The 24,065-nt window shown below is 43.2% G+C and overlaps 1 protein-coding gene and 1 long non-coding RNA gene across 2 annotated transcripts in view; both read left to right on the top strand.

Moving 5' to 3' along the window:
- nlk2 (nemo-like kinase, type 2) overlaps nucleotides 1–24,065 on the top strand; it is a 55,861-nt gene that overhangs the window by 8,819 nt on the left and 22,977 nt on the right. The window contains exons 2-3 of the mRNA XM_088616021.1: nucleotides 15,959–16,088; nucleotides 17,685–17,740. Of these exons, the coding sequence (XP_088472147.1) occupies nucleotides 15,959–16,088; nucleotides 17,685–17,740 (186 nt within the window). The remainder of the gene's footprint in view (nucleotides 1–15,958; nucleotides 16,089–17,684; nucleotides 17,741–24,065) is intronic.
- LOC148643403 (uncharacterized) lies at nucleotides 17,748–22,353 on the top strand. Its single transcript, XR_015929052.1, has 3 exons — nucleotides 17,748–18,283; nucleotides 18,411–18,491; nucleotides 18,889–22,353. It is a non-coding gene; the product is annotated as an uncharacterized LOC148643403 (long non-coding RNA).

Below are 24,065 nucleotides of genomic sequence, written 5' to 3'. Positions count from 1 at the left end.
AGGGATAAGCAACTGAGTAACGTTAATACTGCTAATTAGCTTACATGAAACCAAGCTACTGATAATTAATACTAATTTCCCACTACTAATTGTAAAAAGTGCTCAGATGTACTCATAAGCCAGCCTGCCCCAGGTATGTTTATTGCTTACTAACCACCTAATGATAAGGACAGGTGTTTTTGTAATGTTAAAAATAGGCATATGTTAATTTTATGTGAGAATATTTGCATATGGTAAAGCTTAGCATCAAAGAATTGTGAGCATTTTCTGAATAAACTGCATAATGTAAATGGTCATGTTGTTCATTGAGTTATAACTTGCAATTTAAATGGAGCCCAGCAGCAAAGTCCCCATCTCATTACACTACTTTACTGAGTCAGTTGCAGAGTTAATATTCTAAAATATATAGTATAACATCAATGGTGCCTTTCATTTGATCAATGTTTGTCCATTAACTGGATTTTATTCCTCATTTAAATAATTGCTGACCATTTCTCACAGTTTAACCCATATAGTTCTGAGACCCATGGTTTATGTATAATAATAATTAATAATTGCTTACACTTATATAGCACTTGACAGGTAATGGGGACTCCCCTCCACCATCACTGATGTGCAGCATCCACCTGGATGATGCGACGGCAGCCATAGTGCGCCAGAACGCTCACCACACACCAGCTCTCAGTGGGGAGGAGAGCAGAGTGATGAAGCTAAGTCATAGATGGGGATTATTAGGAGGCCATGACTGGTAAGGGCCAATATATGAATATGTATAGGAAATTCAAGGTGTCCTCTGATGTAGTGTTTGTCACCTTCACTCTTTGTTGCCCTGAATCTGTAATGGTGGTGCACTGGCTTGTATCTCTTGCAATTTTTTCCTAATTCGTCTGGTATTCAGTTATCGGAACTTGATGATCTTTGGTATTTTATTTTCACTTGAGGTCCCCTTTTGACTTCACTCTCTCATTTGTGTTATGCGTTGTGTTTATGCTGAGTGATTTGGCCGTATAAAAGCTACCATTGACTGAGAGGACTGAAGCCTTCTTCAGCACTCTTGTCTTTAATATATTTGTTTTATGACAGAATAGCATCAGCAGTTGTTCACTTTTGCATGACACTGGCAGCATACCTGAGAAAACCAGTGATTTGGTGCTAATCTAGATCCTGGTGGTTTCAAGGTCCATATGGAATAAACCATTGGAGCCGAGAAAAATAGAGATTGAAGGTTAAGGATTTTGTGTTTTGGGTTCTGCATTCAGTTAGCTTTCTTTTTTGTGATTGAAATGATCCGAACCAGCAATGTGCCTTGTCATCCGATGCAAATGTATTTGGAAAAAATTGGACTCTGCCTACACATGCAAATATCTTCACTGCTGCTTTAAATGAACATTATGTCTAGTAATCTCTCAAGCTACTGGGGATCACATAGAGGAGAGAAAGAAGGGGTTAGTCTACTTTGACACCAGAGTAAAGCTAAACAAAACAGGCCTATAGACAGACTGTTTTGGCTCAAAATCGTTCATTTTTTGAATTAATCTCTTATTTAATCAGCTTGTTTTTTAAAAAAGGACTATTTGAACAGCGTGTCAAAAAAAACAGGACTCTTCTGTTCTCCACTGGAGGTATTTATGTGCTAAGAGCAGTCTTTCAGATATAATCTATCGGTACCGCATGACTCATTGCAGAAACAGCAGGGTACCAGAGGAGAGCACAATATGAATTAAACCAGGTGATTAGAAAATCATCCTGTTTTTTCTTCTTCTGCGGTTTTCTGTGGAAACGCACCCCAGAAAGTGATTAACGTCTACACGGAAGAAAGATATTTGTCTGGAAATTGATCTCGTTTAAGTGAGTTTGCTTTAATTCTTTTCAGAAAATGCTTGGCTTTCAGCCCACTGTACAGGCATAAGATGGTTACATGAGGGTAGTGCTGCATATTTGCTTTCCCAAAACTCACACCTTACTTGATTTTGTAGGGCAGTGTTTGTCCTGTCTGTATTTTGAATTTGCTCAGAAATCGGCTTCGCACAGTGTTCAATGGTTTTTTTTTTGCTGTGATCACTCAGCAAATTGGAGGACCACAAAGCTGTGTGGATGATTAAAGCATCCTCAGGAAATGGGGAGAGGACTGATAAAGCCATTGATTACGAGTCACCAGAACGATTCTCGGGCTCAGCAATTTAATTGCAGATGGTTTGTATTAAACAAGTTGTCTTCTTTGCTTATGCAAACCTTGGCTGCCTCTTTCATTTTGAAAAGAGAGCTGGCCAGGGAACCGAGACATCCTCGGGCTTGTGCAGTGAAAGACGGCACTGCTGCATAATAGTTTCGGTTGCTTTGCCTTACAAACTATAGAGAAACTCAGAATCGTGTTTGGAGTTAAAGGGACCTTTGTCATTCTTGGGAAGGATTGCTTTCTTTACTTGAAAGTTTTTTTAAATCCTCAGCGGATCAGAGCAGACTGAGTAAACACTGCAGTCCAGTGGTTTTCCTAACTGTAGCCCCAGGTGACGCTGCTGCTTTCGTCAGCAGGACGATGGCAACTAATGAACCTCCTGTTGTGAACCTTTGCTGTAAGCCTTGGGGGCAAAGCGGGTTTTAGGGAATTCTATCACACAACTAAAAACCAATCAGTCAGTACCATTATTGAACCAAGCAGAGTAGCAGGATACCCCCATTACTTTCAAATCGCTGCAAAGGAACATGGAATTGCATTTAGATCATAAGGTGCAAACATGGGAGCTGCAGGCTGCAGGGAGGCCTGCGGGTCTCTCCCCCAGAGTTATTCCTGGTTTTCATGTTTTCTGGGAGTGCTCCAAGGGTGCGGCACTTCTGTTCTTTTTCTTGTTGGCTTAGTTTGGATCCACTGGACATCCTTGGCCAGTGCCATATTAAACCAGGAGCATTTGTGAATCCGCTTGATGTGTTCACCTTTACCCTGGCTCCTGCGGTTTGTTTCTGTGTTGCCTAGACTCTGCTGTGGTGTTGAGGGGTCTGCTTCCATACACTGTCCTGATGGGTTTCATTGTCTTAACCTTGTCTACTTTAGAAAAATTACCACCCAGGTCTGGAAATGATTTGCAATGGAATATTCTTTTAAAAATCTTTGTGAATCAGATGTGCTGTTCATGTCTTATGTTTAATAGTTTGATTCTTCTGTTTAAAGACTTTAAGAAATGGTAGTGCCCCCACTGATGATAAATGTAGCAATTTCCCCTTGCAGTGAGAAATGACTGGCTCTTTTGGTCTGCTAGAAAGGACTTGATCTGCCTTCCTACACATGACTACCAGAACTTCAGAGATTAATCAGAGGAATGGACTGGGTTTGCATCTAACACTGTTAATGGTGTTTGCAGACTTGGGGGGGGGGGGTTCTCTCCGTTTCTCTTTTCGGTTGGATCACGAGATGAGTTGAGTTAAGGCATCTGCTCATGTTTTTTCTACATGCTATTGCTGCTGTGCTCTGCAAAAGACACAAAAACATTTTCTAAAAAAGCAACTCCTATAGTCCCTGGGTGTGGTCCTCTGACCGAGAGAGCGGCGTTATCAGTCCTGTGCATTTTTTTTTTGCTGTCTCCCTGACTGTGTGCGCAGAGTGGCTGCCAGCGATAACCAAATTCACACCATAGATGCAGTTCTTGCAGAAAATGCAAGTCCGAAGTTATTTTACAGAGCCATGCTTGATCTGCTCTAATTTATGAACCCAGATATAATGAAGTTAAAATTAGCTTAATTGCATTTTTTTTCTTTTTTAATAACTGTAAGCTATTTTCAGGGTCCCAGGTCACTCTAAACTTAGTCTGACCAAAACTGGCAACAGCGATCAGACAGGGTATTACATTGCAGGAAAGTGTACTGTTAATTATTTTTTCTTCTTTTCACGTCAAAGCAGCCATGTCTAATATTCAGGTAACTATACACTGAGCCGTCTGGTCTTTGAAACGTTTGTGTGCCTTTGTCGTATGTCCTAACAAAATTGTCCTTATCCTTAATTACTAATGGTGTTAGGCCACCATATGGTTCCCTCTTTGATCCTATTTGAAAAGATTTACCTTAGGGAGGAGAGAGAAGAGGAATTATTTTTCTTCTAATGACACAACCGGTAACCACTTCTGGGATACCCTTTGCCCCTTCACAGAGCAGTACTTAGACGGGATAAAAAGAGAGCTGGTGGAGGTCTTCCAGATTCAGCCTGAGGCTGTTTTCTTGTAAGGCAAGTCTAAGCTTTGAGATCTGTACAGCAGGGAAGAGACTCTGAAAGCAGGGCTGTGTGAGTAGATAGCCTGGTGTCTTCAGCACAGCAGCACTGTCAGAGTTAATAGCAGCACTTACTCCTTGAAGGGCAGAAGAGCCTTTTGTCTGAAACGTCATGATTACTGCAGGGCGCAGAGGAACCTGCTACATGCGCCCGCGCTTTCGCACAATACACAAAGATGCAAAGACAGGAATGTTGCTTCACATAATCTCAAGGGACTGATCTAAATGCAGACTTCCCTTGTTTCTAGAATGGCTGGAAAGAGCTGAAAATATTTGATGTGAAAAAACCCTTATTCTTGTTATAAAAGGGAGGAAATCAGCAGCAAACTGGATTAGAAAAGCTTTATTTCAAAATAATTTGTTTTCTGAATTTCCAAATCACAGCAGGCATCCCGTTGCCCATGTGTGTGTTTTCAGTTGGAGAGCCAGGAGGGACACAAAAGATTTCTGCTAATCCATTATCTTCCATCATCCCCTAGGGTTTCCGATGTCTCTGACTGATCGATCCTGACAGCAGTACAGTACTCCTCGTGAGGTTCTACAGCCTTCCTAGAGTCGTAAATCAGATCTTAAAAAAATAAAAAATAATCAAAACTGGGGGATGTGTTTTTGTAATTACTGGTGTTCTGCTGGGGGAAAAAATGCCATCATAAGTCATAAAAACAATTTTTAGTAATTGGGTTAAATGCAGCATATCCGCATTGCCATTTGTCAGGTTAAATTTCAGCATCGTGGGTGTGACTGGAGAACGGCAACCGTTCCTTCCTTTCACCCACCGCTGCTGTCCTCTTTAATCTGATCGCTGGCAGCCTACCTGGCACCCTACCCTCTGCCCTTTGGGAGAATAGTGGCTAAGCATCTGCTCCCTGCAGACTCCTCTATAATTACGCATTTTAGAATTCATCCGGCTGACGCTTTTATCCCAAGAGTCTTGTACTTCGTTTGTACCCACTTACTGTATGTGGCTGAGCCTTTTACTGGGTGACCCAGTCGGGGTGATGCGCTATGCTGGGGTTCAACAGCAGTGCCCCCACCTGGGATCTGAACCCCCCCCCCGCCTTCCAGTTCTGTGTCCAGATCCCCTCCCCTAACCCTGGGATGTGAACCTGCTGGCCTGCATCCCCAGACTTGCAAAGACAGTTGCAACTCTGGATCCTCAATCATTATCTGCAGTCTTGCTAGTTATGTCCTGGGCATTGGGGTGTCTGCTCGCAGTACTGTAAGACTGGGGTGAAGGCCGTCGAAGCCCATGGGTTTTGGGTTCCTTGTTCTTTGCAGACCCCCAGCTTCCATTTCCCTTTCCTGTTTTTGTGTGCGTGAACGCCAACAGTCACTGAGAACATCCCAAAGTCAGTTCTTGCCTCCTTAATGCCACGGTACCAAGAAGACCCTTGTGCAGCACAGCTCTGGGCTTTTCTGCACACTCAGCTGTTCCCCGTCAAAGTCTTCCTGCATTCGGGGGCAGGTTTGTATGTGCGAAACCCCTTGAGTTGTGTGTTCCTTTCTTATGGGGATCTCTGTAACTATTTGCTCTGTGCATTTTTTTAAAATACACATTCTTGAATCATGGCCTGGTCTTTGGGGAGAGAGATTTCTAGATTATTTTTTTTTCTCTCTCTCTCTCATTTAAAAGATTTCTTGAAGTGGTTACTTATGTCTTTATTGCTTTGTTCATTTCCATATTCATGAATCTGAAAGAGGTCTGCCAGCTATACAAACAGTTATTATAAAGGGAAGCGGTCTCATCATAAGGATTCCCTGCCCTCCCCCACTTCGCTCACTGTATTAATATAATTTGCAGTATTATTCAGGTTCTGCCCAGAATCCCTCTCCTCTTTGTAGTCTGTGACTGAATTGCCTGTAGAATCGTGTTTGATGTCTATATTTTGCCTATTTCTCCGTGCTTTAAAAGTCAGTGCCCTGAAATTCAGCCCTGCGGCTTTGTTTTTGGAAGGAGAAATACAATATCTTATAGCCAGCTTCATGTAAATATTGTAGCTGAAGAGTCATTACTGCGTATTGATGGGCTTTTTTCCCTCCTCACTGCATATTCTATTCAATAGTCTTAGAGTTTCAGTGTGGAGATAAGAGTACAGTAGAGTAACACTGCCTTGTTTCTATTGCCTTTTATTTGGATAGTCAGATTTTGTTTAATTGTCACGACTGTTTCAGGAACATAAATGTCAGACAAAGACATTAATTGAATTAAACACTCTTAAGAGTAGTAGGCATGAGAGCATCCCAGGGAAAAGCCAGGGTTTTTCAAAGTCTTTGTATCATGCTGTCCTTGACTCAGACTCCAGAGAGCCGTCTATTCTGTAATATCTAAATATATGTGGCAAAAAAGCAACTAAAACGTCACTGATTAGTCGGATAGAACACCTTAATGGAAAGTTTAAATGTGTTGAGAGTTTCAGATTCCTACAAGAAGGATCTCAGACCAGTTTTAAGGTAAAGCTTTCCTCAGGTGTTGTAGTGCTTGAAGTGTTTCACGCTTTTAATCCGTTTCAGAACCTGTCAAGTGACTGACTTATAGTGAAGAAAAAATGGAACAATACAAATTTCAGTCTCCCACTTCAGTAAATCCAAGAAGAATCTGAGTTCTATTCTGCACTGAAAAAAAGGAGCAGCATTTTCTTTTCCTGTGGTTGACATGCTTCTCAAATTTGTGACATTTATAATTAATTTCCAGTGATTAAGCCAATTAATTTCCATTATACAATGAGTGCATTGATGTAAGGCCTTAATCCTTCTCAAGATCACAATTGCCTCTTTGCTTAATGCAGTTCCGCCATCAGTCAGTGTCTCAAGGAAAAACAACATAAAAATGGTTTGTGATGTAGCATAGTACTCAGGATAAAATGTTTATTTTTTTTGTACAATTAAACTAAAAGGGTAAAGGGATAAGGTAATTATTTTAATGACTTCAGAGTCTCTTGTTGGGAGTGTTATTTACAGCAAGAGGCAGCACTGCACTTACACACAGGCATGTCCCTGCCTTGCAGTTACGAAGCCAAATTGATATGTTGGGGCGGGGGAGGTGAATTAGATATAGGATTGTGAGCACTTCATCAGTGTTGGGTGCTATTACCCACTGCCCAGTCAGTTCATTTTCTTCAGGCCATTTATTCCTAGCAAATGTACTAAGGTGCACCACACAGTGCTGTGGTAGCCCAAAAATCTCAGGGAATGCTCCCCCTAGATTTCAAGCGCCCTGGCCGCTGACCGCTCTGAAGAACGCTGACCGCCGTCAGAAGGCATTGTCCATCCAGTCTTTCAGATTCCAGCGCTGTGTGCCATGAGAGCTGCGCGATGGAAACAGCAGGCGAGGCGGACTTGCTCGAAATCTGTTGTGCGGCGAAATGCTTTTGTCCTGGAAGGACAATGGGCGCCCATGTTGTTTTTACTCTCCCCCTGCGTTTTGCTCCCAGCATGTTAAAATCACCGTGCTTGCGTGCGGGCTGCACTTTTAATTTAAGAATAAGTAGGTCACTGGCCTAAATCTGCGGGGAGCTTTAAAAATTGTCAAGTACAGCTGCCAGCTCTATTTTAAAACCTATTAATAACGGTCACGAATTTCCAGAAAAATACATTTGCTCGTAAAGTTACCCATACCCACAAGTCGGAAAGGTCAGCAGGTACAGTAAACGCTGACTCTGTTAATGTCTGTAGGTTTTATGTTGCATGGATCAGTGTGCGTTTGTGTTTGGACAGTTCAGTCAGCTTCTAATATTCATGAGACTTTTTTTGTGGTGTCAGTGAGGCATTAAATAAGATTTAGTCAAAGTAGTTCTGAGCAATCTGTCTGTTTGTGACTGGCGCATTAGTGCGTTTGTTGTGTGTTTGTTAGATTTTATTTCGGAAGTGGGTGCGCTGACAGCTGAGCTCGAAAATGAGACGTATAACCTTTTCTTCCTGCGTACGAGACCTCTCATCAATCCAAGGTTAAAATGTTGGTCTCTTGGGGCTGATGTTTGATCATTTTTAATTCATTATGCAGGCGTATGTTCATTTGTGTTGATGCTAATTCCAAAAGATTTCTCTCAGCAAGCTAATTCTGTATGCTGATTTGTGGTTTTAAGCAATTGGACACTGCGGTGGACCCTATCAAATGTATAGCGGCTCGTTACATTAACGATTGTTGAAATGACAGCACAGAGGACTGGTCTGCAGGATGTGCACCACTTTGCCCTACTGCGTGGCTGATGTGAGAGGGTGCTGAGGTGAAAATGTGTAGATTAATTAGTGGAATGAAAGCAGTCAGGGGAATGGTTAACAAGATGCCACAGCCAGACTGTGCCGCCACTGTTCTCAGTGGTGTAGATATCAAAGACCGTGCCTCCTTTTTCTTGCCTTTTACATAGCCTCGTAGTCGTCTGATGATTTAACGAATGGTGTGTTCTTTTGTGTTGGATCCATTTTTCAATACTTATTTAAAGTCCCATTAGATTCCCTCCTTTTCATACACTAATTGCCGTGCGGCAGCTACAGTCGAGGAAGAGAAGTGGTGGTGGGGTGTTTAAAAATGTAAGAAGGAAATCGGGGGCTTCTAATTAGACATCAGACTTCTGCAGGAAATTGGAACTGCTGTGAGGAATCTCTGTTTAGTCGTTAGGAAAAAAAGGAGTGTCCTGGTTTCTCAGAGACAGAGTGTTTTCATGATCAAATCATCTTCAGTTCTTCTTGGCTTTTTTTTTGGTCGCCCATTTGTTCCTTTTTATAGTTTTAGAATGGATAATTACGTTGCAATACTCAATTGGTCTGGAATAGACAGTTGTGTTTTTTGGCTCTAGGCACACAGATAAGAGCCCTGTGATCGCACAAGGGAGCGTGAGGAAGGGTGTGTAGAGAGGCAGACTCCTTGGACCTGCCCACCTTCGAGCCAATCATCTTTTAACACATCATGGGCAGCACCGCCCACGTACCAGGGGCTCCGTGCTTATTGGAGCTGAGGCATGTCCTTTACCTACAGCGTCTCTTGAGCCTGCAAGTTCCTGGAGACCACAGGGGTCACTCAAGAGTTGAGAGCCCCGACCAACTAATCCCACCTTAACCTCTTGGGATAGCTTTGGGAATCCTGGCCACAGTCAGCTAGTGACGTGACCCAGGCTCAAGTCCATGCTCTTAGTTCCACAAGCAAAGCTGATGGGTTCTATTCGGGAAGCTCTTGTTGGCTTTTAAGACGAAAGCGTCCCCCTTTTATTTTGACAGATCTTGGTGTCGGCTGGTGGGGAATTTGGCCTTTGCTGTCAGCTTCAAGTTCAAACACACTTGTGACGAGATGTGTGGCGGAGGACCCAGACGAATCTCCTGTGCTGGATGTCATCAGATGGCTCCCAGACTAAAACGGAGCCCTGTGCTCGCCCGTCATTAAATCCGCTGCTGGGAGACATTGGGTGTCCTCTGCTGCACTGACCTAGCTAGCGCTGTTTAGTTAGGTGTGTGACAAGATCATGGTTCAGCTCCACATGTGCGGTTAGCCTTCAGGTCCTCTGCAAGCTGTTGCTGGTCTGACGTTGGCGGGTTTACTTTATCATTGAATTCCCTGTACTTTCAAGAGCTTAGCTCTTGTGCTACAGGAGTTTATGCCGAATTGCTGCACTTTCCTTTTGTCCGATTGCTATGGCGTTGAATGTGCGCGAGATGTACCTGCCACACAAGGTGAATGGAATCTGTGTTGACTTCATGCCGACCAATTTCTGACGATTATTCTGGTTAGTTTTTAGTCTGATCCCCCTCAATTCTAAAAATCATCCCTTTTATAAGAAATCGACTGTTTGTACGGTAAAGAAGGAGGCAGTTGCGTACTGTTAAATTTCTCTGGGAGAAGAAGTTGCAATGCAAAGGTTATATAAAACTTTGTGATTTACAGCAATTTGTTTCCTCTTGACGTATTGTAGCAGAGTGGAGGAACACTCCATAAAGACCAACCCCAGCATTAGCAAATATCTACTTTTTCGGAATTTAGTTTTCAGGTGCAAGAGCTTTTGAAATGCTCATCCTTTTTGTGGTACGATTCACTATTCACAAAGCGGCATGTTTATCACATCCCCCGTGTGCATGCCTTAAGCATTTGAAATTCAGAGTTTTTGATTAAATGAGAAACAGGCATGTGAGATTTGGCCACAGAATTCAGCCAGAGCTGTCCCCTCCAGCTTTCTGGCAGACCTGAGCTGTAATCATAATTGCAGTCGCACTATGTGGGGCAGCAATATCTTTTTCACACTTACTGTTCACCGTGTAAACTGTCTGATCTGCATAGTTGCTGTTTATTTTAATTAGTAGTTAAAAGAACAAATGAACAAATTGTGACTTTAGAATGTGACATCCCCTCCCATTAACAACCCCCCCTCCCCCATCACACAAGCACGCTTATACGATGGAAGTACTGGTCGGGGCAGAGGATTGTGGGTACTGTGTAGCATGTTTCCTTTATACGAGAGCGAGACATGAGAGAGAACAATTTTGGTATCTTTTAACATTGTGTTGCTCCGTCTATACTGTAGACTGGAACCAAGAAGCTGTACAATCCCAGTCAGAACGTCTTGAAGGTGTGCTAGATACAGCACAGGCCTTCAGGCCTCCCCAGGTCAGGGTCCTGCACCCCAATGTGGCATTTTGTGTGCAGGTTCCAGGTGTAGCAGGCTGGGATGGTGCCCTCCAGCTGCTGCTGGGTTAATTATTATTATAAACATTATCTTTTTGTCCTGCTATAGGAATTCTGCACTTTGGTGCTTTTGTTTTAAAATCTTTAATTACAATTAATTTAACATTAAAAACATCCTGATTCGTTTTACATGCTGTCACTGTAAATTAGCGTTTTTGGTTGAAGCTTAGTAGCTCGATTGTTCCTATTGTGAATTTGCTATATCTGGGAATATGGGCATAACATGTATTTGTATAATAAAGGGCACTTTGTTCCCATTTTAAAAAAATCACTGCGTTTGTATTTTGTACTGAATGAACTATACTAGCCTTGAAAGAAGAGACAGACCCAGTTTTTTTTTTTTAGGAATTCTAGATGTGACTTAGAATCAGTTCGGTACATTTAATGGCACATCTTTTATCAAGTCTTTGTATATGAAGCTAATTTGTAATGGGAACAGTGGAGGGTTAATTACAGCAGTTTTTGATTGTGTCTGAAAAATGGTCGTCTCTTGGATACTATGTGTAGTAAGGGTTTTTTTTAAATGCTTAGTCATAATGTGCTACTGAATTTTTCTACCCTTTGACCTGGTTCTGTGTATTTACTTGAGCCCTAATTAGGAATAAATGCTAAACAGCCAAATGGCTGGTTACATAGCAACCCATCAGGTGTTGCAGTGTAGCACTGTGGCTTATTGAAGTGTTCTGTTACAGTAATTGGTGATTGTCAGGAATGACTGTAGCTCTGTAATTGAAATCTTGAAGCAATAACCACACTGCTCCTGCCTGTAGCGGATGCAGAGCACCGCGCATTGTTACATCTGAAACAATTTGCATCCAAAAATCTGCTAATAGGTGCTTTAGACAGAGTTGATTTAAAAGACGTTCCTGCTGTGAAGCTCGTGTTCCTGTTCAGTGGGACTCCCTTGGCACACTGCATTTTAAAAATGCTTTGTGAAAGTGGAAAATGACTGTCCCCTCTTCTTTCATAATTCTAAATGGCAAATTAATTTCTTCTCTCGCAGTATGATCCAGGGGTAGCTGCCGATTTGCACTGACAGTTTTTCTATTACCAAAAATTGGCATGCATTTGTTTAGCAGAAGTGTAGAACAGAAGTAGTCATTGGATTTCTGTGGGAATAGTGATCACCAGACCTTTGTCACTACTGAACTAGTCTGTTGTGCAGAAGAGAGTATACCGTGTACACATCCTGGATTGGCTGTGTTTAGGGGGACATGGATTACCGATAGTACTAATTCAAAAAATGAGAATATGGGTGGATAATTTTTTGGAAAGCTTTACTAGGTAGCATATAAATGCCGTTATTTAAATACAGTAATGAAAGGCGGGTTTTTTGTAAGGCGGTCTTCTTCCAGGTTGTGAGAACTGGGGTCAGTGGACTCTGGACTCCACACTGCTTTGTTCCTGCAGCATTGCAGCTGTTCAACTTGGGAGTTTAGGCAGGTTGAGAAATGAAACTTTCTATGAACACGGGCATTGATTTTTAACCAGTTTAATAGCTGTAAAAATCTCTGTTTTGATTCTGTTCCCAGAAGCTGTTGAAGGAGTTATTCTAGCTTTAAATTTCATAGCATCAGCAGTACTCCTGGAATCTACTCCTCGAGGTATATTTTGTTTAAAAAAACTCCTCGGGGTTAATATTTAAGGTGAATTTCTGTATATCATGTAAAACCTACTCGATGCAAATTGTCATTAGTCCTGGGCCAGCTGTGTGCATTTTAGCATTTATGCAAATATCTTTTTCAGAATGATGCTTGTGATGAGCAGAATGTGCATTTTGGGGAAATTGGGGGGTGGTCAGGCTGTTAAAAAATCATAATTGTCCTAATTGGTCTTTTTTCCTCAATTGCCTTTTATTGTCATACATGATTAAATGAACACAGTTGGCGAACAATTAAAGTTTGCCTGCTCAAAGTATATCAGCACAGCAGAAACGTTGTCCATACAGGTGTTACTTTGTATGCAGGAACGGTTTTATGGCACGCTATCACACATTGTATTGAGAAGATGGAAAAAATAGGCATGATTCTAGTTCTGGACAGATGATGAATGCTGGGAAGAGTTGGGCCTGCAGAATGCAGCTTTCAGGATGGGGTGGCTCTGTATTTGAGGTTGAGATAAGTGCTGTTCAGGACTCCTCCAGTTCTGTAGTCTGAGCAACCTGATGGTTTAAGTTACAGGTCATTGCAATTTACAAACTTCTGCACCTCGAGTGCAAAGACAATAAAAGCATTTCTGTGTTCGTTTGGTATTGCATGCTGGCAGTGTTGGAGCAGATATATAGCAGCTGCTCCACAGAGTTCAGGGAAAAAGAGCTCAGTGCTGCGTGAAATTGCTGCACCACCAGTCCCATTCATTAGAGTTGCAGCTGAAGATTCTCTATTAATAATAAACAAAGGAGAGCTGCCTTTTCTTTTTTGACTTCTCTTGTTTTTCCCAGCACTTTAAAAATGTATCATATGGGGAGGACAAATTACCCTGGAGTGGTTAAATAACTAAACCTGCTGACTAAACAAGCTTTCTTTACATCCCTGGAGTGCTTCACATGCTGAAAACAAAAAAGGAAAGTCACTTTCTGAGCGCTTGAGTTTCTCATTAACACAGACCAATGTGTATAAATTGCTCTCTGGTTTTAATATACCTTGACATTCTAGAATTATGTCAATTGGATAACAGGCATCTGGAATTAAATTACAGCATTTGTGGCAGAAAAAACTTTTTTTTTCCCCCTTTTTTAAATCGGAGTGGGGAGTAATAGCTTTATGGTCTTTCCAGCTCTGTCTGGCTGCTTTTGTAGAGGAGCTGTACAGATACAGCAGTGAAGCTGGAAATTCCAGAACACGCAGTTGGGCATTAAAGGAGGGAACATGTATTGTCATTTCTCTGTTTAATGATTGCAGAGAAGCTTTAGTCTTAGCTCTGCATTTAGACATCGGAAAATTGCACTTTATAAATGGATAAGCCCAGCTCTTAATACATCAGTGTTTTATTACTGTGGTTTTATTGTGTTAGCATGCTCGTTTTGGTACACTTGAGCGGCTATCCTGAGTGATGAGCATTTTTTAAAAAGCCTGTGTAAATAGGAGGCAGGGGAACAGCCAGGTCCTGAAGGGGAGTTAGCCTGCCAGCTCACATGGGCTGTGGGCTGTGCTGCCGACTGCCTTGAGCTTTCTGTGTGCGCCCTGGTCCGACGTCTACTTGGCACGGTGTTAACGGCAAGCCGCTTCCCAGCAAGAGGGTAGCTGCTGCACCGCTGCTTCGCACCCTGATCCGAGTTAATGCTGTCCAAGGAAGCGGAAAATCGCAGCAGTGCTGTCGCACTGCTTCCAGCGACCCCCACCCACTCAGCCGGTGCCTGCAATACCAAGCTCTGGATTATATGATCAGCAGACTCATGAACCCACACACTTAATTAAATGCTTTAAGTTACCTTATTAACAGACTAGGGGGAAAAAGGAAATTAAAAAAAAAAAATCCACTGGGCGCTGATAGGCTTGCTCTCCAATCTGCGATAATTGACTCTTCTTCCTTTCCGCCCTTCCTCCGTCCTCCTCTGAGGCTAAATAGGCTCTGAGGCTTTTTCGTCTGATGGAGTAAGGTGCTAATTTATTTGATTATTTTTAAACCAGCCGGTCAGATAAGATTCATATTTTAATTGGTTTCACATCTGTAAAAATGGCTGCTGATTAAGGGACATCACGGCCCGAACTGTCCTTTTCATTTGGAGACCGGGCTGGCCACGGTTCTCTGCTCGTCCTTATCTCCGTCACGCCTGCAGGGTTTCCTCTAAGTAATCGTTACAGGCGGGATCTTCGGAGCCTCTCTCCTCCAGGGACTTTGAAATTAGCGCTGTGAAAAGTTCGTGTGGCACTCAACTATGTTCTGGACAGTTAGCGCCCGTGTGTGAATGCAGGCAGCCCAGACTTCAGAGCAAGGAGTTCCCTGGTTACCTGCTGCTGTTGCTTGTGTCGTAGAGGTGTTGCCCATCAGTTCTCCATCTGACAGATCGCAGCATTAGACAGGGTTTACATTCTAGCGGATGCTGCCACTGCCTTTAAAAGGTGTTCAGAAGATAGATGTACTGGTGCCTCAGCTGCTTCAGGTGGCGAGAGAGAGCTCTGGAGTGGGTGGAGGATACCAGTTCCCCTTCAGAGGCCTCCAAGCAAGTGCTTATTCTGTGTGGATCCATGCTTGTGGTTTGCCAGTGTGCGTTTGTGAGTTGTCACAAGTTTTAATCCACCTTGTGAATCAAATGCTGCTCATGTGATAAACAGTCTGGGCCCTTTCCTCTGCAGATCTGTTTGAGGTGCTGTCACAAGCAGGAAAGAGGTTAAAGCTCGTAAACCGGGTCTGTATTAGTGCTGAAGCTAAAAATCAATGGCAGCCTTATCTATTCAACAAATCTGTTGCCCGCGTTTCCTCTTTCCAGCACCAGGGCTTAATGGTTTCCTGGACTGCCCTGTGCTGACTGTCTTGATCGCTTTTGACTGTTTGGTGTGGTAGGCAGACACAGGAGGGTTTTATACTTGTATCTTACTGATGGCTCTGACCCTGCAGTTTCTGGTAATCTGCAGTACATTGACCGGCACAAAACTAGGACACGTGCTGTTTCAGCCTACCCCTCCCCCCTCGTTACTTTTTTATCTGTGTCTGAGTGGCCGTAGTACGTTTTATAGTTCAGTGTTCATCGCTGATCTCGGGGGTCCTTTTAAAATGAAATTTGGTCCTGGGTTTAATATAGGGTCTTCGGTAACCCCTCAACCCCCTTAAAAAAAACCCAAGCTCTCCACTTGTTTTCCTTCTCTCAAGGGCCTGTTGGTTTCTCCCACTGCTTACATTTCATTAAGTCCTTACCGGCCAGCTTGTCTCAAGGTGGGGAAAATAAAGAATTGGGACTTTCCTCATCAGGTTCTTCTCCTCTAGCCCCTTACTTTATCTTATGTCTTCAGAGAGGGCTGAGAAGGAGATTTTTTTTTGTATCGATCTGCTTTATCCTCTTATAAGCGCTGCTCATTTTTGTCCCCCCCCCTGCAGGTCAGTTACAGACCCCAGAGATGGAAAGCGGGTTGCCCTTAAAAAGATGCCCAATGTCTTCCAGAACCTCGTCTCCTGCAAGAGGGTCTTCCGTGAGCTGAAGATGCTCTGTTTTTTCAAGCACGACAACGTGAGTGAATCCGGCCGGCCTCTGCTAACACCCCGCCCGTGACGAACGCCCACTCTGCAGTGCTGGGGTCCAGTGAGGCGGGAATCGGATATTCAGCGCCGAGTTTCTGCTGGTTGAGACCGCCATATAAAACGTGCGGATGAGTCTCTTGTTATGGAGTCTCAGTAAAAATGCCAAAGCTGCTTGTTTAATTGCTTGTTCGGTTTGGAGAGGTTTGAAGGTCTGCTATTGCCCCTCCTGTTTGTAAAGGGAGTTCCCCACCCCCCCAGAGTAATTCCAGCAGTATTGCCTCGGCCGGCCCTTTCACCTTGCAACCATTTTCTCTTGCCTCATTTGCTCAGCTTGGTTTTATTCTTTTCTTCCTCCTGGCTTAGAGCTCTTGATAGCTTCTAAATGTCCCCATATGGTACCCCAGCAACGTTAAGAACTTTATTAAAACCGTATTCAAGCTCCCACGCGGTATCCGAGATTAAAAAGTTCGCCAGACCTTGTTCCTGACGTGGAGATGTCTGCCTGAGGGCTCCTCATGAGCTGTGCCTCAGACGTCCCCCGTGAACAGGTTGATTCTTCAACCGATAGGTTTGCTTGAGCAAAGAAAGAATAACCCGCTCTGCTCTGTGGCCAGGGAGTTCATTTATGTGCTTCACAAGCGTATAAGCCCTTGCTTGTGATTGGTAGTCTGTTCCGAACCGATTGCCCACATCCCCACAGCAGCCAGTCACCCCTGTAAGGAAGCAGTTCCCCCCTCCGCCCCCCGGTGAGGCCCACCAGTTCCTTAGGGCTGCAGAGATGGCCTCTGGCCCATTTAACCTAGGTGTGCTTAACATCACGATGTGGAGTCTCATCCTGTGTGGAAGCCGCAGACTGTGCAAGCTTCCAAATTAGAGGTGCACGTGTGAAAAAAATGATGTAACTGCGCATCAGATTTATGTTATAACTCTTGCAAACCTTCCACATGTGTCTGACAGCCTGAAATGCACCGGCAGATTTATCTGCGTGCTGTTTAAGTGGTTGCTTGGTTGCTGGTTTAAACTGTCGAACGGGATTGGAGCGTGTAATCAATCTTATCTTGCTGAGCCGGTCGCTCTCTTCCCATCGCCTTGTGTTCTAGGCTCACTTAAAAAAAAAAAAAGACGAGAAACCTTTTTAACTGTGCAGCTCCTCAAGAACATAAATCTTAGACATAACGCTACGTGCTGATGAGCTTTTAATGCTTGCCATGCATTTCTCAGGTTTCGATGTGAGTAATGAGCTACAAGGAAGGTTAGCAGATTTGCGGAGGGTCAGAATGGAAGAAGATTGCAGTCCTGCTGCAATTGGTCCAAAGCAGTGCAAAACAGGTGGCGCTAGGGCCAGTCCGTGCTTTGGCCAGCCTGGAATAACCAGCCCTGCAGAGGCAGTGTGTGTTTTGTGGAGACATGTGCAAGACACAGAACTGATAAGAAATTGCTGCCATTCAATCACCAAATTCAGTTCAGATGATATCTTAATTTCTGTACTGTTTTCTGCTCTTGATAGATGGTGTTGATATTGCTGTCATTGTCTGTGTGTTACCATTCTGCCTGCGCTGAACTGAACACTGTCTTATTTCCCCAGGTCCTCTCTGCTCTTGACATTCTGCAGCCTCCACACATTGACTACTTTGAAGAAATGTATCCTTATTCTGATTTAGTGAAAAAGCAGAAACATCACTTTGCAATCGCACTTCATGTGACTAAGATATAGGTCTGGGGCCCAGGGGTGTGCATAGTACTTATTCAATGTGTATGGGGTCATATGACCCAGTTTCCCAGAATATTTGGTCATATTTCCCAGTTTCTTTATCTTCAGTTCAGTACATCAGAGTACATTGGTAATCTGTCATTGGGTTATTTTTATGTTGTGAAGCAGAAAGCCGTTTAATTTCACAGTGCTCATGTAAGTTCTGACAATAACAAATCGCTGGAATAAAGCTTGGTGTCTGTCAGGCCCACCTGGCTGCTCCGCCCCACCTGCTGAAGTCCACCTGGACGGGATTGAGACTGCAAGCATTTCTGCTTGGCCAGAATCGCCTGCTCTTTTTCTTGCTGGAATTGCAGATTCTGTCAGAGAGAGCCTGGGGCAGCTGGGATCTGTGGGTGCACAGGATGTTGCAGATACATTATCTTCCCTTGTTTTGTATCGCAGAGAGACAGACGGAGTGTGAGTGAGCGCTGGTAGGTCTGGTTAAAGATTCATCTCGTGCTGGTGTCTGTTTGTAGAAGTGATGGGAGGGGGGGGACTTGTGCTGAAACACTAAAAAAACAAATTTGCCTCTCCTGTGTTCTCCCTGTTGTCTCGCAGGGTATTCAGGCAGCCTGCTCTTTTTGTGGCAGACGTGGGTGTTCTCCTTTCGTAGATCACACCATGGAAATGCATTTTATGGTGAAGTACAGTATGATTATAAAATTTGATTTAAAAAAAATTTAATGTCTCTAAGGTGACATGTTAATACCTAGAAAAATAACTTTTGGAAAAGCAATGCAATCTGATTTACGATATAGTAGGTATGCTGTATTTTGCTCCTTATTAGCACATTTTTCTAATAGATTTTTTTTTAAATTGCTTCATGCACATTTGACAAGCAGCTAACAAATCACTTAGTTAATAAACTTTTTAGAGTATAGTGTATTACCATTTGCTTTTGCAGATATTTAGGATTTGTTATGTTATGAAGTTGTGTTCATCATAAAATGAGCACTTCTTTCTGGCTCCTTTATAAGTGAGTTCTTTAAGCTTTCATTATGACATTTTTCTCAGCTATGCTTAATTTTACCAACAGCTTTTGTCATGTCTCCAGTTTTATGTAAGCTGTTCTTCATCGTTTAAGCAACAAGTTCCCAAAATAGTAAGTGATCAAAATCTTTGGATATTTCTATAAATACAGTATACTTGACAGGATCTCCTGAGAAGGGTGTGGAAGTCGTATCGGACTGCTAGGAAGTAGATATCTTACACTTTAGTGAGCCAGGGAATAAGGATGTGTGGAGCAAGATGGAATTACAACTGTCATGTCAGTTTTGATAAGGGCAGAAAGTGCATCTCTGTTGAAATTTCAATCCGTGAATCTCTCCTCGGGCACAAGGGCTCTGTCAGCTGTGTGGTCTCCAGGAAGGCGAGTTAGCTTGTAAGGGAGAGAGCAGGGTGTCAGGGGGGAGTGCAGAAGGCAACTATTAGGAGGATGAACCGCTGGGGGTCGTGTGGTTTTATCCAAAAAGAAAATAAAACCTGTTCCAAAACCTGGCAGGGCTTTGTTCCAGTAAAACAGATTTGGTTGCGTTTGCAGAATTTTAACCTTGGACTTTTGTGACTGGACTCTCGATTTCAGGAAGAAGTGGGATCTAGATTATTTTGACGCAACTTGATTTTGCATTGATTTTAAAATTCAAGAGAGAGTTGATTTGAAAAGCTGAACGTGGAACTCGGCCTCCTGTGATCTCATGTAAGGAGGGCTCGCCAGCTTTTTGTGATGGCGCTTCATTCGTTGTGGTGGGAGAATTTTTTTTTATGTTCTGTGATGATGAATTCCCTGTCACGTCTCGCACTTAAGTTTTGTTCTGGAAAAATGTTGCTTTTGGTATTGTAGGGCTCATTTAATTTCTAAGAGCTGGGCTCTTGGGTGGAGTTTGCAGTCTGTGTCTGCAATTCAGTATTAGTCTATTGTGTTGCATTATTTCTTTTTAAGCACTATTTTGTTTTGTTTTTTTAAACGTTTGGAAGAAAATATCCCCCCCCCCCCCCAGAGAGAAGCCAAGCAATAAAGGGCTTGGTGTTTTAGTGTTCCACGTCGCATGACCTGCGGGATCCACGCGTGCCTGTTCTCATCAGATGTAACCTGATCGCATGCGAACCCCCTTCTCTTTCTGCGTTGCCCTTTTGGGCCCTCCTGGCCGGATTATGCCATTTAGCTGCAGCATTACATTCCACACATGGTTGTTACAGCCGAGAGCCATGTTACCCTGTTACAGTGCCTGCTATCCTGTGCTCACAGGCGGAGGTGCTAGCATCTATACTACGCTGCTCGCTGAACTGTAAATCCACCAAATCGATCTGTTCGTTTCTTTTCTAGGAATGATTTTTATCTTTTTTTTAATTGTATAAAGCTGTTATTTTTCCACCCCACCCCCCCATTGTATTACAAGTTAGCACGATCTTCTTCCTGAGTTGAATTGCAGAGGCGCGTGTTTAGTGGCTTCATGTATTAGTTGCTCCGTTTTTCAGATCTGATCTCGGCGGGGCTTCTGATGCGTTATCTCTGGACGTGATCTGCCACCCCCCTCTTTCTTTTTTTCTTCTTTTGTAGCTCTTCGGCTTGAGCAAACCATGCTTAACGTTCCAGAAGACGGGCTTGGGGGGGGGGGTGTGGTGTAACGTATGCAGAGAGCTGGGCTTTCAGCACACTGACCTCTTTCAGGATATCGCTGTCGGACACCACTTCCATAACGATTGCAGGCTCTGTGCCTCCCCGGGGGGGGGGTCTGCACATACTTCTTCATGGCAGAGGAGGGGGTGCTGGAATTAAAGATTTATATCCTTGGCTTTTTATCAGTTTGCTGTCCCCCTTGTTCTGTGTGAGTTTTTATAGATTTCAGCTATCCAGGGTGTTTTTTATTGTTTGTTTTTTTTTTACTTTGTGCCTCAGATTTATATTGAGATTCTGCAAGATGACTTTCCTGCTATTTTCCTCTTAAGCAAACCCGACAGCTGAATTGTGGTGACATACTCTTGTGGCTTTGTGAAATTCTCCTAGTTGTCAATCGCTCTTTAGGTTTAGACCCTTCTGATGTAAGAACATAGTATCTCCTACCTTTGTGGTTCAGAAAACTGTATCTGAAAAAGATGTGCAGAATCTTTCAGTTCAAAGTGGTAAACAGCTTTATGCCAGACTTCAGTTTTTTTTTTTACAAAAACTGAACAACCCTTTTACCCAAAATTATGATCAAATGTTATTACACAAAAGCACACATTTAATGCATCTCCTTAGAATATTGACAGCAGATTCGTTTTATTCTCTTACACACAAAACACCTTATTAAAAGGTATGTGCATTAATTCCTGTCCTTGTATAGGCAAACATCTGCACTGATTCCATCTTTGTGTTTCTGTAACCATATGGAAGCCAGACCGAGGCTAGAGCTCTTCCATTCTCAGTGAATGGAAGCCTTGTCTAGACATTAATCGAGCAAATGCAGCAGATTAGTTTGTTGGGTAGAGGGACAAGGAGAGGTCTGAAATTTGCATTTCAGCAGCCGTGCTGTAATTAGGGAAGTGCATGCGCGTTGCAGAATGCCATCAGCATGCTGGCACGAGCATTGCCTTCACAGCTCTTCCTGCAGTGCTGGCGTGCCGCCAGGCCCACAGTGTTAGCCCAGATCCTCTTCTCTTTTCTGACCCCTGATCTTCTGCGTGGGGCTCGATTTCTTGGGGTCGGACGGAGGGCAGCTCGAGAAAATGAGTCTGGTTTCGAATGGTGACGGATCTAATGCTTGCAGTTTAAGGCTGAAGTACTTGTTTCGCTTTCATTTACACTAAAGTGGAGATCCTTTGCCTGACCCATCAGTTTTGTCTGTAGAACACCCCTCTTTCTTGTGCACGCTTTGTGGTAAATTAGAGACTAATATGGAAGTGTTAATGCCTTTTTTCCATTGCATTCATACAACAGCTACAGTGAATTAGGTCCTTTCTTATATAGTGAGCCGACGAGGGTAGAAAAAAGGGGGAACGGGAAATTACTTCCCTGTGTTTTGTTTAGTTACAAGCTATTGCTTTACTTATAAGAAATTTCAGCAGCAGTGAGTATGTTTGTCATCAGTGGGACATACAAGAATCTCTTATGTTTATCTAATTGGTCTGAGTCTAGCTGAACTAAGCTCAAGTGTCTGAGCAACAGGAGGAGGTTGTTTCTCCACGCCAGCCCTGTGATTCTGCCTTAGAGACTAATCTGCTGGCCTTTTCACCTCCTAGCAAAACATCACAGTGTTGTTCAAGGGTCAGAGACCACATGCTTTAGTTCTTATCCCATTTGGTGCACCACTGGTATAGTGAAGGCATTATAGATTTTTTTGTCTTTGTTTTATGGTTTTCATATTGTTATTAATTGAGATTGTTTTGTCTTCTGCTTTCAGTCGCACAAGCTTGCGAATGAATCCTCTGAGTGTTTTGATTAAATATTTCCACGGGGGTGTTTTGCACCAGGGGGATCTCCTCTATATGTGTGTGTTGCACAAGGTGATGAAAACTGCTCTTGGGATGTAGAGCTCTTTTGGCACAAGCAGATTTTGCGATAATTTATAATGCTATGAAAAGATTCCATCATTGCCTTAAAGAATACAAAATACATTTAGAAACTCAAGCATATGTAGGAGAACATTTGTATGGAATACAACATGAGATCTTTGTGTTTGATCTAGTCCTGATTACGCCTGTTTATACTGCTGATTCCTGAATATTTTCTGCAGTGATAATAAAAAGTGGAGCTCTTGCTGCAGAGTCCAGTGAAATTCCTTGTGGCAAGACTTAGCGTCTTGTAAACAGAGTCTGACAAGCAGGGTTGCTACCATAAAATGGGGTGTATAAGTACATTTTCCAGCCTGAGAAGAAAGAGGAGGAATTCTATTGTGAAGTAACTGCCTCCAGGTCTCTTAGAGATGTATACTTAACACATGGTTACCGCTTCCAGTTTGCAGCACTTTCCTGAAGAAGGGAATATGTGCAAACCCATAAAGAAATGCGTTGGAATATTTGAATTATTTTGTTGCATCACATAGCTTTGTCTTAGCAGAGAAGGAAAAACAAATTAACGTACAGTCTTGGCCTCATGTAAAATCAAAGCTTTAACTCTTGCCAATTGCAAATTACCACCCCAGTCCGTGAGAAGTGTTTGTTTGACAGAGGCTTCTTACTTGCACCCAGGGGGCTTGTAATTTGCAACTGGTAAGTGGGTTGGTAAGTTTTAAATTAACTTTTCATGGCCTTAGCAGTTTTGTCAAAGGTTAAGCGAACATGGCCTCATGTCGGTACCAGCAGGAATGTCTGAGTCTTTGAGTTGAATATTTATTTGTAAAAGGCCACTTTCATTTTTTTTGTTTGTTGTTTTTGTGCAAGTGTTTGATCGGGTGCTGAAGTGTGTAGCATGTGTTGCACCACACTGCCAAGGAGCTAGCTGCCATGGGAGTATATTCCAATGTGTTAAGATCCAAATTTGGAAGGCATGCTGGGTAGGTGGCTGGTGATGTGGTTTTTATTGAACGTATGCTTTTATGCAGCCCAGAATTTTTTTCAGATATTAAAACAGCAGGATTTTGAAGTTTACAGTAGGGCCTTGAAATACGGAAAGTAGGATTATGGATGGGGGAAAAACTGGATGAAGGCCAGTAGGGTCGGATTTTATTTTGCCCAATATAGGAAATAATATGATGAGCAAAACTGGGGATTCACCCTCAGTGCTGGATGCAGCCGAACGATAATCAGTCCCGGGCTGCTGACTAAACCTGGGTTAGTGCTTCTCCAAACTGTGGATCAGTGGGCCTGAGAGCAGAGAATGACCTACTTAGGGGTTGCCATCTGTTTGCGAGGTTATTGTACAAGTTTTTTTCCCCCCTTTCTCTGTGTGTGTGCGTGCCTGTGTGTGTGTGCGCGTGTGTGTGCCTGTGCCTGTTTGGTTTTTGTTTTCTCATTGTGTAGCTGTCCAGTGGAAGGGTAGCATGGCCTCAGCGGTGGGCTTTGCAGGCCCTTGTGAGATTGCAGAGCTGGGCGCCTGCTGGCCACGCCTCCTAGCCGCTCCGGTTGGTGTGGAGCCTGACCTCGCGGCACAGGTGCCTCTCCGCCTCTCGTTCCCTGTAAGCGGCTTTTGTTGGCATGGCAACGACAGGTTGAGACATCTGGGATACGTTATGCTGGGGATTCAAATTTAGGAGGCTTTAAAGCCTTAATAAGAAGAGAGCTTGTCAGGTCAAAGTG

The sequence above is a fragment of the Lepisosteus platostomus genome, chromosome 22 (assembly GCF_059453375.1).
Source record: "Lepisosteus platostomus isolate fLepPlt1 chromosome 22, fLepPlt1.hap1, whole genome shotgun sequence".
NCBI lineage: Eukaryota > Metazoa > Chordata > Actinopteri > Semionotiformes > Lepisosteidae > Lepisosteus > Lepisosteus platostomus.
The sequence above is the reverse complement of the archived record's forward strand: the minus strand, read 5'-3'. Positions and strand labels throughout refer to the sequence as shown.